Genomic DNA, 18,123 nt, shown 5'->3' on the forward strand with positions numbered 1-18,123 from the left:
TGTGGGAGTGCGACTGATATTTGAATGAGTGCCAATATCTCACTTCTTATATAGAAACTTGGAGACAATATAGTCGGGAATATCACACTAAACATTGAGGGGACCTATTTCCTAAAATGGCGATGAGCTGCTAAAGGTCACATCGTGGCATGGGGGTCTGCATTAGCTCCAGGTATATCCCGTGTGTGCTGTAGATCCTATTAGTCGCCAAGCTGTGCAGGAACCATGTTGGTCATCTTATTTGGGGGCCAGTGGCGGAATCATAGGACGCGGAACAAAATTTGAGCGATTTCGCTACATAAATGCGCTTGTAGAGTCAATTTATGCGTTAAATCACTACTGCTTACCCTTATCTGGGGGCCAGTGGCGAGGACCTATGGAATTGACGTCGAAAGTGACCGCGATTTGTCCTATCCCAAGACAAATCAACAGTAACCCATCAATCAGGCCTTAAAATCACAAGTTGTAGGACAGTCCATAAACAACGAGCTACGCACTTCCTACTTAAATTCCGATCCAAACTTCTGTGCCAAGACGAGAGACAGTAGTGAGTCAACACCAATTGAGGCGAATTCCGTTTCGTCTGTCAGCCCATGGAGGTCAATCTCCGTTTCTGTGGAGATCAAGACCATAGCCCGTTGGACGATTGGGTTCACTGCAGAATAATCTGGGGAAGAGACTCGCGTAGGAGGGGTTGAGCTGACACCGTTTTCACTCTCATCTTCGTACGACTTAGTTCCAGGAGAAACTTCTAGATGAAGCAAAGCGGCTGGCGCCCGAGGACATGGTTTGTTGCTTCCATCCATGGATAGACGACTTCATGACCAACTGAGACCTCCTCCAGACCAGGCGGACTGGAAAGCTCATCCAAAAGCATTCGGGGGGAAGAGCGGAACGTGATACCCTCAACCAAACCAACAACATTGCCCTCAAAAAGTCCGGGCTGTTTGTGAATGGGCATCATCTTCACATAGCTCACGTAACGATCGTCAGCCACCAATGGCCGGGCAAAGCGCATGGAATTCCAGCCCGGTGTGACATAAAAGTTCTTTCGGGGATCAAGGGCGTTTCCACCGTTCAGGATAAATTCTGCCAAATGCGCGACGCTGTCAATGTGGAACGACGGTACTGTCCACTGGTCTAGTCGCTCGTTGGCAGCAAGAGTGACCTCGGCTGTAGCTTCCATGCCGTGTATAACTACACTTTGCATCCCGCGATACTTTTCTGCGTAGTCGACCAAATTCGCAAAGAGATCATATGTCAAGTCTTGCGATAGTCAATTTGCCTTGCCCTCGGAAGCTTCCTGCCGCAAGTTCTCAATCCGACTAAGTACCAAGTGGGTTGTAGGGGCCCATTCGTTAAGCCAGGATACATGATCGCCCCATTCTGCAATCGCAGTAGCAAAGCAATCTGGAGCCCGTTGGCCTTGGTCATTTAGAGTATAGTCATTTTGGGTATACTAGAAGAGTTGCACAGAGCCAGTAGACCCCTTGGCCATAGCACGGACCTGAATCCACTGGGGCCGGGACCAATCTTTTCTTGCGATGAGTCCTTGCTTGACTTGCATGTGTTTAGTATTGGTAACTGGGACGGTTTGGTTCGGTCTCATACGAGAGTGGAGGTAGTTGGACAGGGTAAAGGCAACGTCTGCATGAATGGCCTGCGTGAGGCACAATACAATTTCAGTGTTGTGAAAAGAAAACAGGCATGATGGCAGAGATTAATATACCGATGTGGCTACTGCACACTGGTTCATTCTATGGCCGTTCATGGCCTCACAGAAACCGGGCTGTAAGATGTCGGACTCAATAGTTACTTCGGCACGATCCTTTGCAATGGATTCCTGGACGAGATACTGGACGAGTGCTGTTTGTGAGGGAAAGGGAGCCAGGCGGTTGCAGCTCTGTGATGAATTGTCATTTTTCGCTAACATTCAAGTCCCGTTGTATGGAAGCCAGTAATTCTTCAAATTCCACTGATAGGCCGGGAGATCCAAGAGTCTCAGTTGGGACTTGAAAGGTGCATGCCAACTCTGCCAATTGAGCTTCAACCCCAGACAGTGTAGCTCCGTCATGCCACGAGCAAAGCTGTGCCAATTGTCTTCATCCCGTTTGAGGCTGGCCACCGTGATTGTTCCCTCGGACATCATCTTACGAACAAAGTGGCTATATGCGGCATGAGGTCCCACTTCTACCCAGACTGTCTTGCCATCAACCAATCCCAGGTCTAGCGCGTTGCTGAGAGAGTCCACGAACTGAACCGGGTTTCGCGTTGCGTTGCGCATGTATAGTGGGTTGAAGGTGCTGCCATCGAACACATATCCACCCATCAGAGGGGATATGACAGGGAGATTAGGCTCTTTGAAGGTGACGCCACCGCACATTTTCTCATATTGATCGAGAATGGGGTCCATTTGAGCAGAATGGAACGCGTAGGGAACGTTGAGCTCAGTACATCTGTACCCAGAGTCTTCAATACAAAGCCGGATTCTGGCAATCTCCTCGACAGATCCACTGAGAGTGATGTCACGGATTCCATTGAAATATGCTACCTCGTACGGCGTGCCAGCCAGAGCCTCGTGGATTTGGTCGATGGTTGCTCGAACCGCCAGCATAGCATGTGTGTTGGGGGTGCACAGCTCCTGTATAAGTCGCGCTCTTTCTCGCACGAGATAGATGGCGCATAAAGCGCGGAGAATTCACCAAGGCTTGCTCCGACAACGGCACAGGGCTTAACAATCCCAGTGAAGCAAGCTGTTGAATTGGAAAACGCATAATGCTCCGGGTGGCTCTCGTAGTACCTGCTTCTGGTCAATAAATCGCAATGATCCCTCCCTCCACGGCAAAGGTATCCCTATCGTTGATAGGTTGCTGGCAAGGGTCAGGGTCGTATTTGTAAATCTCATCTTTCAGTTCCGGATCCATTCGCAGCAGATCTCGCACGCCTTCGGCGTGATCGAGATGCCAGTGTGTTAATAGCACCTTGCAGATCTTGAAATTCAAGAAGAATAGAAAAGAGAAGGGAAGAGCGGTGACGAGTCTTTTATGTCTGGAGGTTATTGGGGTACTAAGCCCGAAAGGGCAAAACTAACTCGAACGGGCAATTTACTCTACCGTTTGGTTTATACAGCAATCCAAACTCAAGGAAGTTGATGATATATTTGATATATCGAAGTCAAACCCATCTATGTACTACTGGGGGAACCTTGAACATCGCTTTGGCGGGGAGCGAACTCCCAAAATCATATACTGGATTCCTCCCAACGTGCTTGCCCCAACATGCATGTTCCGATTTGCTTGCTCTCCAAATAACTTTGTCTCCATCACTTTGAAACATGTCTTCCCAAGATAACCTGCTTTCCATCCACATCACGCGGCTCATAAGCAAGAGCTGCAAATCCGGCTTCGGCTATGTCCTTGTCGTAATTCTCCATGACCCAATGAGCCATCATGTCCATGCCAGCGCATGCACCACCTGCAGTCCAAAATTTGCCGTCGATGACCCAATTCTTTTCGGCTGTCCACTTGACATTGGGACTAAGTCTCCTCGCAAGCGTCATGGCTTCGTGATTCGTTGTGGCATTCAGACCATCGAGGAGACCCAATGCGGCCGCAACCATTCCACCGGTGCAAGTGGTGAATACGGTCTTGACTTCGTCCGCACGCTCGCACACGAATTGTGCTATCGCTGGCGGGATCTCATTGAGATAAGTTGGTGAAGGCCCACCAATTAGGAGGTAGTCAAGTTTAGGACAAGCAGAGACAGTGGCTGTAGGCTGAGATTTGAAACCTGCAGAATGGATTACAGGGTCCATTCCCTCGCCGATATAGTGGAATTCGATATCAACACCACGTTCAGCTATGTCGGGATTTCCGAATCCCCGTAGACAAGAAATTGAGGAGCTGGATAGAACATCCACAGGTCCTGCAACGTCCATGAGTTGGAATGGTATCAAGATAACACCAAACTGGATAGGCGCCATGGTTGATTGACAGAGAGGATGAAAGTACAGATGAAAAAGGGTAGAAAAAGGGCCACATCAGCTCTTTATATACACAAAGACAAAATCCTTACACCCTAATCACCTCCAACTATTTCCTCCCATATCGCGGGACGGAGGTAAAGTTGTTCTTGTTCCGCTCAAAGGACGCTTCTTGGAAGGTGGACCCCTATAGAATTGGAGCCAATGGATCTCCACGGATACACCCGTGAACTTTAATTATGGCTTAGTCATCGCGGACCGGTGACACAAACTGAACGTTCCGTTCCGTTCACGTGCCAAGCTCGGATTTCATAGCGACAAGTTGGCATCAATACTACCTAGGTAGGATTTAACGCCTTGCTGTGTAATAGCATATTTTCAAAAAAAAAACCCCTTTTTTCAGTACCACTTCCTATTCGAGCTGAGCTCAGGTCTCCAACCTTGAGATTCCCTGCCTTGCCAACCAATCAGGGAACTAAATGAGAAGACTCAAGAGCAAGGCTTCCCAAGCATGCGAAATATGCCGCTCGCTGAAAGTCCGTTGCCTTCCTAGCTCCCAGCCTGGCACATGTCTAAAATGTGTGACATCCAAAAAAATTTGTGTATTTCTGGAGCGGCCACCGCGGCCACCACGTCACAGGCCAAAGCATACCTCAAAAGCCCGAATTTGTGCGCTGGAGTCGAAGGTAGATACTCTGATTGCTTTCGCTAGTCAGTCCCAACTGGTTCAGGAGCATGGCCCTTCACAGCGTGAGGTGGGGTCTCTGGAAAATGGCTTGTCTACCTATAGTTCATCTTCTAGCCACGGGGAACGCCGAGATTCCACGCCCAACAGCAGTCACAACAGCACAAATCTAAGCTCTGTCGATCAGCCTCTTTATAGTTGGGATGACTATCCTAAAATCAATGGCATATCCTGCCCCGAACTACTGCTTGGGTGTGGCCTGTCTATCGATGATGCGGATGGATTCCTCGGACGGTTTCGCACCATGACCTCTTACTTTCCATTCTTCGTGGTTCCCTCTCAGGCCACTGTTTTGACAATGTGTAAAGAACAGCCTTTCGTCCTAGTGGCAGCATTGGCAGCAGCGACCTCCTCAGACAGGAAATTACAAAAGTCCCTTGGTGACAAATTTAGAACCTACGCTCTCCACACTGTTATGGTTCACAATGAAAGGAGCCTAGATCTCCTGAATGGAATCCTAGTATACTTGGCCTGGTGAGTAGACTTTGCCCATTTGATACTCTTGGTTCTACTCTACTAACCAACGCTTTAGGTATCATTTTTATTACGTTCCCAAGAAAGAACAGTTCAATCAACTGCTCCATATCGCGATTGGCATGGTTGGGGACCTGGGCCTGAACCTTAGACCTGCCGATGCAATGGGTGCGAAGATGGGACTTCGACTGGCACATTATCGCAAAGTCTCTACACCTTTGGCGAACCACGATGAATTTTTCAGCCGAGAAGCCCGCCGAGCATACTTGGGATGCTTTTATATTTCGAGCGTGTAAGTAATTACCTAAAAGAGGCCTGCGACTTTTGGATCCTATTCTAGTAAAACTATCATCATCGTTCAAAAACAGAGGGTGTATGGCTAATCAAACCTGTCACTATTAGCACCAGCTGGGTCAAAATGAGGTCAAATAGTCTCCAATTCCAAGGCTATATGATTGAATGTGCGAGATCGTTGGGTCAAGAATTGGAGCATGCGACGGACGTATTGCTTTTACCACTAGTCCAGCTTCAAAACATGGCCGAGGTGAATCATCGCAGTCTTTCGACTGTTGATAACACTATACATGACCACATGAATGGCCTAGATCTTGAAATGAAGGTTCAGTGCTTTCAAACTGAATTCAAGAACTGGAAGCACTCGCCCCCACTCGTATATGAGCAACCAAGTAAGTTCAATTGGTCGAAAGTCCAATGGAACCAATGCTAATTTCCCATAGACGGGATGGACCTAGCTTGTGAGGTTGCTGTAATGCATGTTTATGAGATGGATATAGTCAATATCTGTGCACCGAAAATGCAGCAAAAGGCCGATCCCTGGAGATACTCAACAAGCTCATCTTCTACCTCTCCAATTCGCCTGGAAGTGCTTTTTCTCTGTTTGAAATCAGCGGGACAGGTTGCTCAGAATTTCCTCTCCATCCCAGCATCTGAATACGGCAGTCTCTCTTACATGCAGTGGTCTGGCATCATATATGCCATCACCCTCATTTATAGACTGACAGTCGGGATTCCCCAGCTTCCTGATTGGGATGTTCGAGTGGCGCGAACGACCGTTGACTTTGATTTTATTCTAGATGCTTTGTGCAGTCGCTTCAACAGTGTATTCCTTCGTGGTCACGTCGTATTGGAGAATGGAGACCTATTCTCGATGATGGGCCCAATCTTTGGAAATATAAAGCAAACATACGACCGACTCAAGCAGCTACCGCAGAATGATAGTACAGATGACACCAGCCCAGTTCATGCCACTAGCTTTTTGCCCTCTGCGCTCGAGCACCAGCATCCGTGCCCTACATTGCAGACCTGACGGATGCGGGATAATATCTCAGTGCAACTCTCCTGGTAAAACTTTTGTCAGTAGATATACTATCGAGTATTGTACTCAAAAACATCAATCATTGCTTCTAATTTATCTTCACTCATTTCAATCTGCCGCAAACTGGCCAAAAAGCTTCCACCTCCAGACTTGCTACCTTTCACCGAAACAGACATCATAATTTACCCATGCCCCCGCGATATGTGGGGTGAGAGAACACTACGGCCCGAAGACATTGTCTGGAGCTCCGAGATTACTACCGAGTTTCAGCGACATAGCTCCGGGCATGCCGATCGTTTAGCTGTTCTCACAATAATGTGGGGTGAGAGTTTGTATTTCCCCGAAGATTGGCAGAGCAGTGGAATCCCCATGGGGCATGCCAAGTATGAAATGTGGGGGACTCTCTTAGATATAAATTTTGTTGAATTTCCTGATGGAACAAAATGAGTTATCTTTGCATAGTGAGTTCTATCAAATTCCAAGATGAACATTTTCCTCGTGGTCCTGGGTCTTCTCAGGACGGCATCCGGCCTGAACTATACCGAACCATATCGTCCTCAATATCATTTCTCCCCTGCCCGAAACTGGATGAACGATCCTAGTGGGCTGTTATATCATAATGGCACCTATCATCTTTTCTTCCAATATAACCCCGCTGGTATTGAATGGGGGAATATGTCGTGGGGTCATGCAACGAGTAGAGATTTGACCCATTGGGAAGAGCGCCCTGTTGCTCTACTGGCTCGCGGATATCCCGATAATGTCACCGAGATGTACTTTACTGGAAGTGCGGTAGCAGATGTGAACAACACGAGTGGCTTTGGGGTTGAGGGAAAGATTCCTTTGGTTGCCATGTATACTTCTTCGGTACGTATGGCCATTTCACTTATCACTCATGGAGACTGACAACCGTTTTTCATAAAGTATCCCGTCTCTCAAGATCTGCCAAGCGGAAAACATGTTCGCGCAGAGCAGCAATCTCAGTCAATCGCCTATAGCCTCGACGAAGGCGAGACATGGACAAGATATGATGCCGAGAACCCCGTGATCCACAACCCGCCCTCTCCTTATGCAGCAGAATTCGAAAACTTCCGGGATCCCTTCGTATTTTGGCATGACGATACACAGAAATGGATCTCCGTCACAGTTTTGGCTGCAATCCACAAAATAGCAATATGGAGTTCGGACAATCTCAAGGAGTGGTCTTTCGTCAGCGAATTCGGACCCTACAATGCTGTTGGCGGCGTATGGGAATGTCCCAATATGTTTCAAATGCCCGTCAAAGGACACCCATCAGCCAAGAAATGGGTCATGGTCTTAGGACTCAATCCTGGTGGACCACCTGGCACGGTCGGATCAGGCACGCAATACTTTATTGGCGACTTCAACGGGACAACTTTCACGGCTGATCCTGCTAGCACCTATCCAGGGAATAAGACTGCCAACTGGATGGATTGGGGTCCGGACTTTTATGCTGCGGCCAGTTATAATGGACTTCCTAATGGAGACGTGGTCCAGATCGGGTGGATGAATAATTGGCAGTATGGTGCGATGATCCCAACAAGCCCTTGGCGAAGCGCAATGTCTGTTCCCCGTCAGTTGTCTTTGAGTGTGGTGAATGAAAAGGTGACCCTCCTTCAACAGCCACATCATAGCTGGCGGAGTGTTGCCGATCACCATACCTTGAAACGTGACTGGAAATTTGTATCGAAAGGATCAACCAGACTTCATTCCCCAGGCAAGGCATTCAAGATCGACTTGAGCTTTTCTGACCATGACTACGACGATTCGCTGGCAGCTAAGTTTGCAATAGCTGTTCGTGCTAGCTCTGACTTCAAGCAAGAAACACTCATCGGGTACAACTTTACCAGCAAAGAGGTCTTTGTGGATCGGCGAAATTCAGGAGATGTATCTTTTGACAAGACGTTTGCAAGCTTGTATCACGCACCATTGTCAGCGAGCGCGGATAAGCGTATCAACTTGCAGATCTTCGTGGATTGGTCTAGCGTTGAGGTCTTGGGGGGTCAAGGAGAGGTGTCTTTGACGACTCAAGTGTTCCCCGAGGGAAATGCAACTGAAGCGCGGCTTGTCTCGGATGGAGTGACTCGGAATGTCAGGCTTCAGATCAACGGGATGAGTTCAGCGCACTAGAATATCAGCCTTCCAAGGATGTGATCCTGTTAGGTGCACCTTCCTATTTGGGAAGACTTCCATAGTTCCTTCCCTGTTAACGACCGAGGAAGTTCAATAGAACGGTGCTATCACCCTTCAGTTGATTTCTTCTCTTTTTCCACAGTCCGGGTTAAACTAAAGCTACAAACTAGCATTCAAAAAGATCCACTTGGAAGACATCTTCATTTGATTAGGGGAAAGGCCAACAGCAAGCTTGAAATATAAAACTTCACTCATAGTACGGCTTCGCGTTCATGAGCTTGTAGGCAACATCCTTGTCATGGCCAAAAATCAAGGTTGCGTTGTACAGTCTTTGAAGTCTGCGAATCATGTTAAGACTGCGATACCACGCATTGTGATCTCTTGCTAATCCTCCGTGGGGATGACCCAGGTCATAGTTTTCTGCAACGTGAAACTGGTCCGAGGTCCAAATGAATGGTCCATCGTTGGCAAGATTGACTTGCATAATGCACAGTCCAGGTGTGTGGCCAGGTGAATGGTGGAGGGTTATGCCTTGGAAAAGGTCAAGCTGTGACTCATTGAAGGTGTTCCACTTCAGCTCTTCGAGCAGCATATAGTGTCCCAGGTAGACGCCTAAGTCTGCCCCGGTTGCTACCGCCCAGCAAGCGTGCTTGAATTCTTCTTCGTGGACGTAGATTGGGACATCGGTGTTCGCGAAATGCTCCAGTCCCCCGGCATGATCAAGATGTAGGTGACCAATGATGACTGCTTTCACGTCTTTGATGTCGTTTCCAGTGGCTTTGATAGCATTGGGGAGTTTATTGTTTTCAGAGTATTCAGTTCGCGGAAAGACATCTGTGATTGGCGCTGGCCATTTCTGTATGCTGTTTAGTTATATGTATTAAACATTGTGATCCAATCTGACATACCACGTCTAGATCCTCAGCACAGCCCGTCTCATAAAGAATGAGACCAACTCCCGGGTACTCAATCAGAGCCGAAAGGAGCACTAGATCTCGACGTTTGTTCACTGGATTAAGGTTGCTCACGGAGCTTGCATTTCCACCTCGGAAGATCCTGTGTACAGTTAGTCGGAAGCATACGATTTCACATCCTAAACACCAACCATGATTCATCTGCTTGGAGGGTACCCAAGTTCAGAATATGCATCTTTGTCCCAGCAGGACACTTGAATGCTGGGACCGCTGCGGACACTAGCAGAGAGGCGGGATTAATAGAGGAGCTCATGTTTGAGGATATATGCAAAGAGTAATTTGAAGGGTTTCAAAAGATTCCGGAGACGAAGTGTCTTCCCCGCAACGGAAGAAGGCCGATCTGACAGAAGTACTTAATGAGGGGAGTTTAATATATTCAATATACAGGTTTTAGATCCGTTGGCCCGTAGAGTTGTTTTTTTTTCAATATCAACATATCAAGTTAGCATCTATACAAAATACCCCTGGCAAACTAGGTCCGTGCCTGTCCGCTTGTCCAGGGACCCTGGTGTTCTGGATCCACATCCTCAGAGACGAATGAAAACGGAACAGTCCTTGATATTCCCGACGTATCCCGGAAAGTACAATAAAGCTAGACAGAAACCACTATTATAAGCCCCTCTGTCAGATATCAGTCGAATTAGGAAACTTTCACTCAAATCTGGAGGCTTCAGCTCCAACTCCAATTCTGAGTCAATATCAGAAGCAAGACCATCTAGATTTCTAACTCTCACTGGTATGCTCTTTTTAATGCGCAGGCCGCTTTTCATATATCCACCATCCTGACAGCGGCTGAATAGAATCAAGTCCAGCCTCTTCGGTTGCAGGGGAAATGGTATAAACAATCGGTTCAAGCCGACCGTTAGCACCCATTCGGTACAAATTCTTGTCATCGTGATCTCTGGTGCGATCTAACATCGCTCTGCTCGATGTAGCCTGAATGCCAACAAGTCCAGCTACCATCTTGGTATCATAGACCGTTCCATTGTCGTCGATGGTAACGGGTACCGAGGCGAAACCAGATGGGACATCCTCCGTGTCGATGCGGCGCGACAAAGCGTCTTCTAGTCCCAATGTAGAGTTCCGTGCTTCAAACTCGGGTGAGGAGGCGGGATGGATTGGCTCTTGATGGAGCAGCTTCCCATCTTCATCCCAGAAACAGAAAACGGAAACCCAACCGCATAAATAGTCTGACCCGCTGCCCATTACATCCTTGTGGGCACATCTGCTCCAAAAGTCCAGTACTGCAGGCGAGTCTGGATTGTCAAAAGAGGTAACAAAATTATTAAGGATCGGTCGAAGAAGCTGAGCGAATCGTGCCGGTTCGTCCCCTAGCTGATGAAGCTTATCAAGCTTCTTCACGATTTGGTTCCAGTCATCTTTCTCGCCTAACAAAGTGACAGACGGAATTCCACAACAAGTTGTCATTTTGTAGGAGAAGTATTTCTGTAAGGCACCCATCATCAAGATTGCCGCGACCACATGATCAGATTTGGTTGTAGTGCTGAAGGTTGGCATAATCCAGTCTCGCAGCTCTTCATCCACGACATTCTTTCCAATCAGCCTGGTCATCTCCACGGCTAATGCGCCCAGATCAACACTATCGATAGTTCCAACAGCAATTACTTCAAGTTCTTTCTGCCCTTCGTGCGAAACAAAAAAGGGTCGAAGTTCCTCTGCATTTGCATTTACAAAGAAACTGAGCTGCGTCAAAATGGAGAACCAAATATCTTCAGGTCGTATTATCAAGTTGTGGTGATAGCTATACGCGTTGAAAACTGCCCAGACAAAGCCATGCTGGGAGGCGGAGATGTGGGAGTCGCGAAAGGAATTCTGAGAAAATGAGCTCTGGATGAGCTTTTGGCTTTGGTACTGGCCTTCTAGACATGAGTGGGTAAACAGCGATTGGGCGGTGGATACTCTCGGGGCTTCCCATTTGCGAGGGGGATGTGCGGCCGTAGTGAGAGTGATAGGCATATTGTTCTGAAGAAATATCCGAGATATACATAGTTTCTAAGGCCAAGGGGAAGGTCGCTATTTGTTATAGAACCCCCGAAAGGTGGGGACTATTGCCACGTATACATACAGGGTTCATAGTCCTTCAAGGGGTCAAGGCTGTGTCTAACTAGAATCGGAATCACTAATGGCGCTCGTATTTTGAAAAAATAATATTGTCAGGAGACTATGAAGTAAGTGTATTGTGCAATGTGAGATTGAAAGTTGTTGAGGCTAAGTGCTAAGTGCTAAAAACTGACACCCCCCACGACTTGTAAACCTAGTTGTTGAAAAAGTTGTATTGTATAGTACGACGGGATTACCGAAAACGACATTGGTTGTAGCGGAGGCTGAGGCTGAGCCTAGGGCCGGAGTTGTGACCGTTTTAGCTGACTTACCGGCGTTAGCGGGATTGAGGAGGCATTGCTCTAAGGTATGCGCTGTCTTTCGCTGGTGGAAAGCGCAAAATTGATTTGGTTTAGCGAGAGCGTTAGCGCATTTGTTATTATTAAAGGTAGCGCTTATGTCGTAAAGCAATAATGACTAGGATAACTTACGAGACGTCGATTCTTAGAGATAACGAAGTCGGAGAAAGCGCCGACGAGGATATGTTCGGACGACTCATGGCTTAACGGACGAAGACTATTAAGCCACTAATAAGTAGCGGGATTAGCGCTGACGGCTATAAGGAAAAGGAAGTCTTAGGCCGAAGTTGAAATGTGAGATTGACCGCACGCCTCGGCGAATTCGCTGTAGGCGATGCGCCACTTGATAACGAACTACTATAGTGTAGTCGAACCATCGTTAGCGTAGCGAAGGGTAACCCACTTATAGAACTTATCGAACCCGGTGTTATAGGTGTGAACCGCTAAAGTCTTGGGTATCGAGAGCACACTTAAGTGCGGTGGTCCACGAGACGAAGTTTGCTTCGCCTGTAAGGATGGGTAAGGATAGGGACTAGCTCTAAGAGCTTTAGCTCCGCGAAGGAAGCGGTGTTAGCGTCGGAAGCTATATTAAAAGGTGGAGTGCTTCGAAGGAGAGGCACTGAGGAAGGATAGGTTGTGTGTCGAAGGAGAGGCACAAAGGAGGGTTGTTGTACGTCGAAGGAGAGGTACTGTGGGATGAAAACTCTGCATTTTTGAGACCGTTTGTAGGTACCATAGCCTGGCTGGTTTACTGCTGCTACCGCGCGTCGAGGGAGAGGCGTATGTTGACGATGATGATGCTTCGATGGAGAGGCATTTTGGAGGATGATGTTGGTGGAGAGGAAGGTTGAAAGGAGCTTCCGAGGGCTCATAGCCTGTCAGAAGAAGACTATAATAAAGTGCATTGTGCAATGTGAGATTGATTGAGACTTGTTGAAGCTAAGTGCTAAGTGCTAAGAAAAACCGACAATGCCCCATTGTAAGTTAATTATGTCTGGCTCACAAATTTGAGATGAGCCGATTGCTAACAACATCTCGGTAGAAACTCGTACGGTCTCGCTTTTGACTGCTAGGAGTGTAGCTTAAGGAGGTACAAACAGGTGTCAGGGAAGCAGATAACAAAGTACATTCTATAATAGAGCAAAGTTGGACGAGTATTGCACATGGACTACATTTACACCGGGCTATATATAAGTCGCCTGTGTAACGGCGTCAAGCGAAACCAGATTGGGGGAGAATATTTGCCTTCACCGAACTTCCTTTTTTCCCGATACATCTTTGCCGTTGAATCGACAATGGACCCCGTTCTAGCAGAAAGCAATCTCGCCTATCATGGACTTCAGATAACTTCAAGTGATAGTGACACCGATGACACGGGTGTCAAATCACAAAGGGCTCAAACCGATCAAATTAAGTCGCTGATTAGGACATTTCTTGAGGATATCGGTTTTGATCGCAGCATTGTCGTGATTGAAGACCATGAGATGAGGAGCGCTGTTTGGCAGTACTTCAAAGGCTTGGACCTAGGACAGAATACCGAGAAATCGGTCCACCAAACACTCGACCCTTCGGTAAACTTTGCATACATGGGTTATACATCTCTTCCCTTTCAGGTGAGGGTGCTAGCTGCCATTCAATTCCTGTATATGTTTCTAGTGGATGATGTGGCGGAGGAATTTATAGAGGATCTTCAAGCATTTGGTCAACAGTGAGTCTACAGCTGGACTTCATAAGCATACAACTCTACTTGACTGTCTGCTGATCTACTTAGCTTTGTTCTGGATCGGCCTCACAAGCACGCCCTCCTCACTGGGCTAGATGGTCACCTTCGCCATCTATCACAGTATTACGGTCCATATTGCCACTCTGTGATGGTTAAAGGCATGCTTGATTATATCAATGGTCGTGTCATCGAGCATAAGATCAAGCAGTCCAGTTTCAAGTTTTCGTCCGAGTCCCGCCTTATGCCTATGTTCCTGAGAACTAAGGTTGGAGGTGCAGAGATCATGGTCCATCTTCTCTATCCCAATTCCGTCTTTCCCGAAGACGAATACGTGATGCAATATTTTCCAGTCACCCTGGAACTTGTCCTGTTCATTGATTTTACGAATGATATCTTGTCCTATTACAAGGAGTTCTGTCTCAGTGATGAAACTGGAAATTTCGTGGCGAATTTCGCCGACACGCATCATGTCCAACATTTGGATGTCTTACGGTATCTCACGAGCTATATGCCTAGTGTAAGTGTCACGCTTTTAGTTTTGCGCTCAGCTTACTAACAATTGACTGTAGGTCACTAAATCGGCTTATAAACTGCTTCGAAATAGTCCATCGCTGCTCGCTTTGATTAAGAATTTCGCCCAAGGAATGATTATGCTCTTCACAGCGCATCGTCGATACCATCTAGTGGAGTTGTTTGCGGATGAGCAATATTTGCCGCCTTATGATGAGGATGCATAGTGTTTGGGCTAGATTTCTGCCAAAGAGCATCTAGGATTATAGCACGAACAGAAACCTCAAGGAAATCCCCATTGACTTGATATTCACGGGCCTAGAACAGCCCAAAGGGATTGGTGCCAGCTGGCACTTCGGGCTGAGCGATGCTGTCTTGGCTGGGCAGATAGCTCTGTATGTGACCTCTAGTCCTGTAAAGAGTACCGATACCCTGTATCTGGCTCACACACAAGAAACTCGCGGAGCTTGTCGGAGCTGCGTTGGCCGGTGTATCTCCCAGTCTCAACCAACTCACCATCTGGACATTTGGATGCTTGGGCTAATGTTACCTTCCTGGCCACGGCGCCCAACTCTACATTTTACATTTAACATTGACATGCCATATTAAATACCAAACAGACCGAGAAAGGAAGATATTCCTGCCCAATATATACATATAGACATGTCCTTCATAGATGTACCGAGATCCCGTAATGACATCAGAGAACCCACCCAATCACAACACTCTTATTTTCTTCCCCTCCAGGATTCTTATATTCTCACTTATTCTCATTACATCTCCCATTCAATACTATATATACTATGTCTTGGTCACAGAAAACTTTTACTCTCCCCTCTCGCAGCCGTGGCTCCTACCTTATCACCGACCATGTCCTTCAAGAGGTCCCCGACATTCGCGACTACAAAGTCGGCATGCTGAATCTGTTCGTGCAGCACACCAGCTGTGCGCTTTCGCTGAATGAGAACTGGGATGATGATGTTCGCACCGATATGAGCGATGCGCTGGACCGTATTGCGCCTATGGATAAGAAGGGAAATCTGTATCGTCATTCTGCCGAGGGCGAGGATGATATGCCGGTATGTCTTTGGAGAGATAGCAGTGGATTAGGAGTTTGAGTTAGATCGCTATGCTCGTTTCCAGAGTCTAGAATCTAGCTAGGACTAGCTTCCGCGGCTCTTTTTACTGTTTCTTTGAGACCAGACACTAATTTCCCGACAGGCTCATATTAAATCCGCGCTCATTGGCGCTTCAGTCAATATTCCTATCACGAACGGTCGCTTGGCAACAGGAACATGGCAGGGAATTTGGTACTTGGAGTTCCGGACGAGTCGACACAGTCGTAAGGTTGTTGCGACGATCCAGGGCCAGAAGGCTTGACTGGATGGGGTTGAACGCGGGCAATTGTGATTTATCTAGAACGTCCCGTCTACGAGTGATGCAAGATACAAAAATAGGGATTTGGGTTGGCGAGAGAATCGACATATGACCCAGATTATATGATATCATCATATGCAGGTAGTCGGAGTAGTACACACATTTTGAGGACAATACCATCATCACACACGATAACACGATGGAAGGGCAGTGCATCCATTCATCGATATTCTGTACACGGCCTCAGGCCCAAAACCAATTGAAAAACGCAAATTGTGCAACGCCGATAAAGGAAATCTCATGTTAGCCGTCTATCGCTGCTCCAAGCCACCCTCTGTCACACGCTGGGACTCGTTCACCTCGGCGGCATCACCGGTGGGCTCGAGGGGGTAGCTGGTGGCGGGCAGAGACTTCAAGTAAGCGCGGTGCTGCTCCTGGGCCTAGGGAGAAGTTAGCAAACATTTAATTATAGCCGGGAAGACTGCGGGTATAAATGGACATACAAAGGGCACACCACAGTATCCGCACGTAGCGATTTCGGGCTTGTCGGTGTTAATGAAGACCTTGGGGTGGCCGAGAGGACCACCGCCACCATCACAGCTGACGACCCTGGACTTTGTCCAGCGGACGGGCTGTCTGTGAATGAGCTCGATAGCGGCATATGGTTGCGGCTAGAGGGTAAGTTAGTCTTAGACCTCGCTATGCATTGCCAACAGCGATTGCATAAGAATTGCTATTGTCAGTGGATTCGTACCTGGCTCTCCATAATTGTCTGCTCAAAGCGAGGTCCAACCATGGCCTTCTCGCGCGGCTGCTGGCTGGCGGCCCAGGTGGTAGCGCGGTTCGGGGCCTGCATGCTCCGGATGCGCTCGCCAACCTCGGGGGACTCCTGGAGAGTACCGTCGTTAAGCTGACGTCCAAACTCTTCGGTGGGCACGGCATTGGTTGCGGAGACATTCGCCGTGGGCTTCCGCGGGGTCGGGTCGTTGACTTGGATCGGGTTCTCGTTCAGACGGGGCACAGTCGAGGAGTATGCGCGGACAACGAAGCGCGGGCGGGCCGACGCAAAGGTCGCAATTCTGCGGCCACAGGACATCATACTGGGCAAATTTCCCCGGGGTGGTTGGTTATGACGGAGGACAAAAAGAGCGTTGGCAAGGGACCAAGTGCAAGTCGGCACTGAATAATCCGCGAGGTGTGGTTTGGTGGAAGCTTACCGCTTGCTTTTTCGAGATAGCTCCACCCTGCACTTGGATTTTCTGCCGCATCATTTTAATTTGCGATTCGCAAGTGAAGTGGTTTAACATCTTTCTCTTGTTTTTGAATTGGATTTGATATCCCTTGAGATTTTATCTTTCAACTCATCATGGCTGGCTCTTCTTCCCCGGCTGGAAAGCCCGAGAAGACCATGTCGTCAAATCTATTGACCATGAAGGTATGAATGACAATTTCCTGATTAACAGCCATGCAACTAACGCCATATCCTAGTTTATGCGACGTGCTGCAGCTGCGAAAGAAACCCAAAGTCCATCTTCTGATGCCAGCTCGCACAATTCCAAGCGCCCTCGTCTCTCCACCGAGGCTGAAAGCCCTCGTACCTCAGATATGGATGCGATTGCGGCTGCACTGGCTGCCGAGGAAGAAAAGCGACAAGAAGCTGTCGCACGAGCAGCTGCAGAGGCGGGTGAGACACACTGGGTCTTGAACGTCCCTGTGACGCCCCAGTCCACTCAGCAGCCTATGGTATTGGCGGCAGACTCGTTGGATGCAGATGACGATACCTACTCCGGTGGACGGCGGGCGTATGGCAATTTCAAGCGCAAAGAGCGCAAGGTCAGTATTTTCCTCTCTCAGACTTGATATTCTATGCTCATCTTTCTTAGCCACAAACTACACCAAGCAAGGAGGGCAATGAGCATGGTGAGGATGGTGAGGATGATTACGAGGACGACATAATCAACCCGTCTAATCCACAAGAGGTCGCCAAAATGGTTGAAAAGGCCAGACTCAGGGCAGAAGCTAAAGCCAGAGGAAACACACGACCGACAAAGCTGTCTGAACTCACCAGTATCTCTGGCTCTGGCCGCGGGTCTTTGTTGGGAGCTCCATCCTCTGACAAGAAGAAGAAGAAGCGCAAGAGCTACTAAACGGATGATATTCCACGGTATATCCTCAAATATTTTGATTGGCGTTTTAGCATAGCATGGCGTCTTGGGGTTCACTCAATTCTTTCTCGGTATCGTGGTGCTTATTACTATAATCCTTGACCTAGTTACATCCAAGGTTGTCCACTATACAAGTAAATACATATACGCAATGTAGTGAGTTCAGAATCTCAGCAGTTTCCAAGTGTCTAATTAACGCGCACCTCCCATTGTATAGTACGAAATTGGCAGGTGACATGCGGCATAGGATGGAAGGCAGGTGG

At 48.0% G+C, this 18,123-nt stretch overlaps 11 protein-coding genes across 11 annotated transcripts; 5 read left to right on the forward strand and 6 right to left on the reverse strand.

The window, feature by feature from the left end:
• Positions 1-500: 500 nt before the first annotated feature.
• N7517_008884 (acyl carrier protein) lies at positions 501-1,186 on the reverse strand (the record flags this gene model as incomplete). Its single annotated transcript, XM_056726613.1, has 2 exons — positions 501-731; positions 830-1,186. The coding sequence occupies 2 exons, from the start codon at positions 1,184-1,186 to the stop codon at positions 501-503; spliced, it is 588 nt and encodes a 195-aa protein (XP_056577464.1).
• Positions 1,187-1,933: 747 nt separating this feature from the next.
• On the reverse strand, positions 1,934-2,614 carry N7517_008885 (polyketide synthase; the record flags this gene model as incomplete). Its single annotated transcript, XM_056726614.1, has 1 exon — positions 1,934-2,614. One exon carries the CDS (start codon positions 2,612-2,614, stop codon positions 1,934-1,936), a length of 681 nt encoding a protein of 226 aa, XP_056577465.1.
• Positions 2,615-3,322: 708 nt separating this feature from the next.
• Positions 3,323-3,982, reverse strand: N7517_008886 (DJ-1/PfpI family protein; the record flags this gene model as incomplete). The annotated part of the gene is made up of 1 exon (XM_056726615.1): positions 3,323-3,982. The coding sequence occupies one exon, from the start codon at positions 3,980-3,982 to the stop codon at positions 3,323-3,325; it is 660 nt and encodes a 219-aa protein (XP_056577466.1).
• Positions 3,983-4,461: 479 nt separating this feature from the next.
• On the forward strand, positions 4,462-6,528 carry N7517_008887 (Zn(II)2Cys6 transcription factor domain-containing protein; the record flags this gene model as incomplete). The annotated part of the gene is made up of 4 exons (XM_056726616.1): positions 4,462-5,201; positions 5,260-5,493; positions 5,604-5,887; positions 5,939-6,528. The coding sequence occupies 4 exons, from the start codon at positions 4,462-4,464 to the stop codon at positions 6,526-6,528; spliced, it is 1,848 nt and encodes a 615-aa protein (XP_056577467.1).
• Positions 6,529-7,020: 492 nt separating this feature from the next.
• Positions 7,021-8,688, forward strand: N7517_008888 (glycoside hydrolase family 32 protein; the record flags this gene model as incomplete). Its single annotated transcript, XM_056726617.1, has 2 exons — positions 7,021-7,404; positions 7,462-8,688. The coding sequence occupies 2 exons, from the start codon at positions 7,021-7,023 to the stop codon at positions 8,686-8,688; spliced, it is 1,611 nt and encodes a 536-aa protein (XP_056577468.1).
• A 250-nt stretch (positions 8,689-8,938) lies between these two features.
• Positions 8,939-9,918, reverse strand: N7517_008889 (N-acyl homoserine lactonase family protein; the record flags this gene model as incomplete). The annotated part of the gene is made up of 3 exons (XM_056726618.1): positions 8,939-9,547; positions 9,600-9,747; positions 9,797-9,918. The coding sequence occupies 3 exons, from the start codon at positions 9,916-9,918 to the stop codon at positions 8,939-8,941; spliced, it is 879 nt and encodes a 292-aa protein (XP_056577469.1).
• Positions 9,919-10,412: 494 nt separating this feature from the next.
• Positions 10,413-11,642, reverse strand: N7517_008890 (DUF4419 domain-containing protein; the record flags this gene model as incomplete). Its single annotated transcript, XM_056726619.1, has 1 exon — positions 10,413-11,642. The coding sequence occupies one exon, from the start codon at positions 11,640-11,642 to the stop codon at positions 10,413-10,415; it is 1,230 nt and encodes a 409-aa protein (XP_056577470.1).
• Positions 11,643-13,380: 1,738 nt separating this feature from the next.
• On the forward strand, positions 13,381-14,545 carry N7517_008891 (uncharacterized protein; the record flags this gene model as incomplete). The annotated part of the gene is made up of 3 exons (XM_056726620.1): positions 13,381-13,793; positions 13,857-14,325; positions 14,378-14,545. The coding sequence occupies 3 exons, from the start codon at positions 13,381-13,383 to the stop codon at positions 14,543-14,545; spliced, it is 1,050 nt and encodes a 349-aa protein (XP_056577471.1).
• A 576-nt stretch (positions 14,546-15,121) lies between these two features.
• Positions 15,122-15,698, forward strand: N7517_008892 (YjbQ family protein; the record flags this gene model as incomplete). The annotated part of the gene is made up of 2 exons (XM_056726621.1): positions 15,122-15,397; positions 15,540-15,698. The coding sequence occupies 2 exons, from the start codon at positions 15,122-15,124 to the stop codon at positions 15,696-15,698; spliced, it is 435 nt and encodes a 144-aa protein (XP_056577472.1).
• A 308-nt stretch (positions 15,699-16,006) lies between these two features.
• On the reverse strand, positions 16,007-16,794 carry N7517_008893 (zinc-finger domain-containing protein; the record flags this gene model as incomplete). Its single annotated transcript, XM_056726622.1, has 3 exons — positions 16,007-16,135; positions 16,199-16,366; positions 16,450-16,794. 3 exons carry the CDS (start codon positions 16,792-16,794, stop codon positions 16,007-16,009), a joined length of 642 nt encoding a protein of 213 aa, XP_056577473.1.
• A 267-nt stretch (positions 16,795-17,061) lies between these two features.
• On the forward strand, positions 17,062-17,842 carry N7517_008894 (uncharacterized protein; the record flags this gene model as incomplete). Its single annotated transcript, XM_056726623.1, has 3 exons — positions 17,062-17,130; positions 17,184-17,528; positions 17,579-17,842. The coding sequence occupies 3 exons, from the start codon at positions 17,062-17,064 to the stop codon at positions 17,840-17,842; spliced, it is 678 nt and encodes a 225-aa protein (XP_056577474.1).
• Positions 17,843-18,123: the final 281 nt, after the last annotated feature.

Source organism: Penicillium concentricum (genome assembly GCF_028827145.1).
Source record: "Penicillium concentricum strain IBT 3081 chromosome Unknown utg000003l_segment0_segment0, whole genome shotgun sequence".
Taxonomy (NCBI): domain Eukaryota; kingdom Fungi; phylum Ascomycota; class Eurotiomycetes; order Eurotiales; family Aspergillaceae; genus Penicillium; species Penicillium concentricum.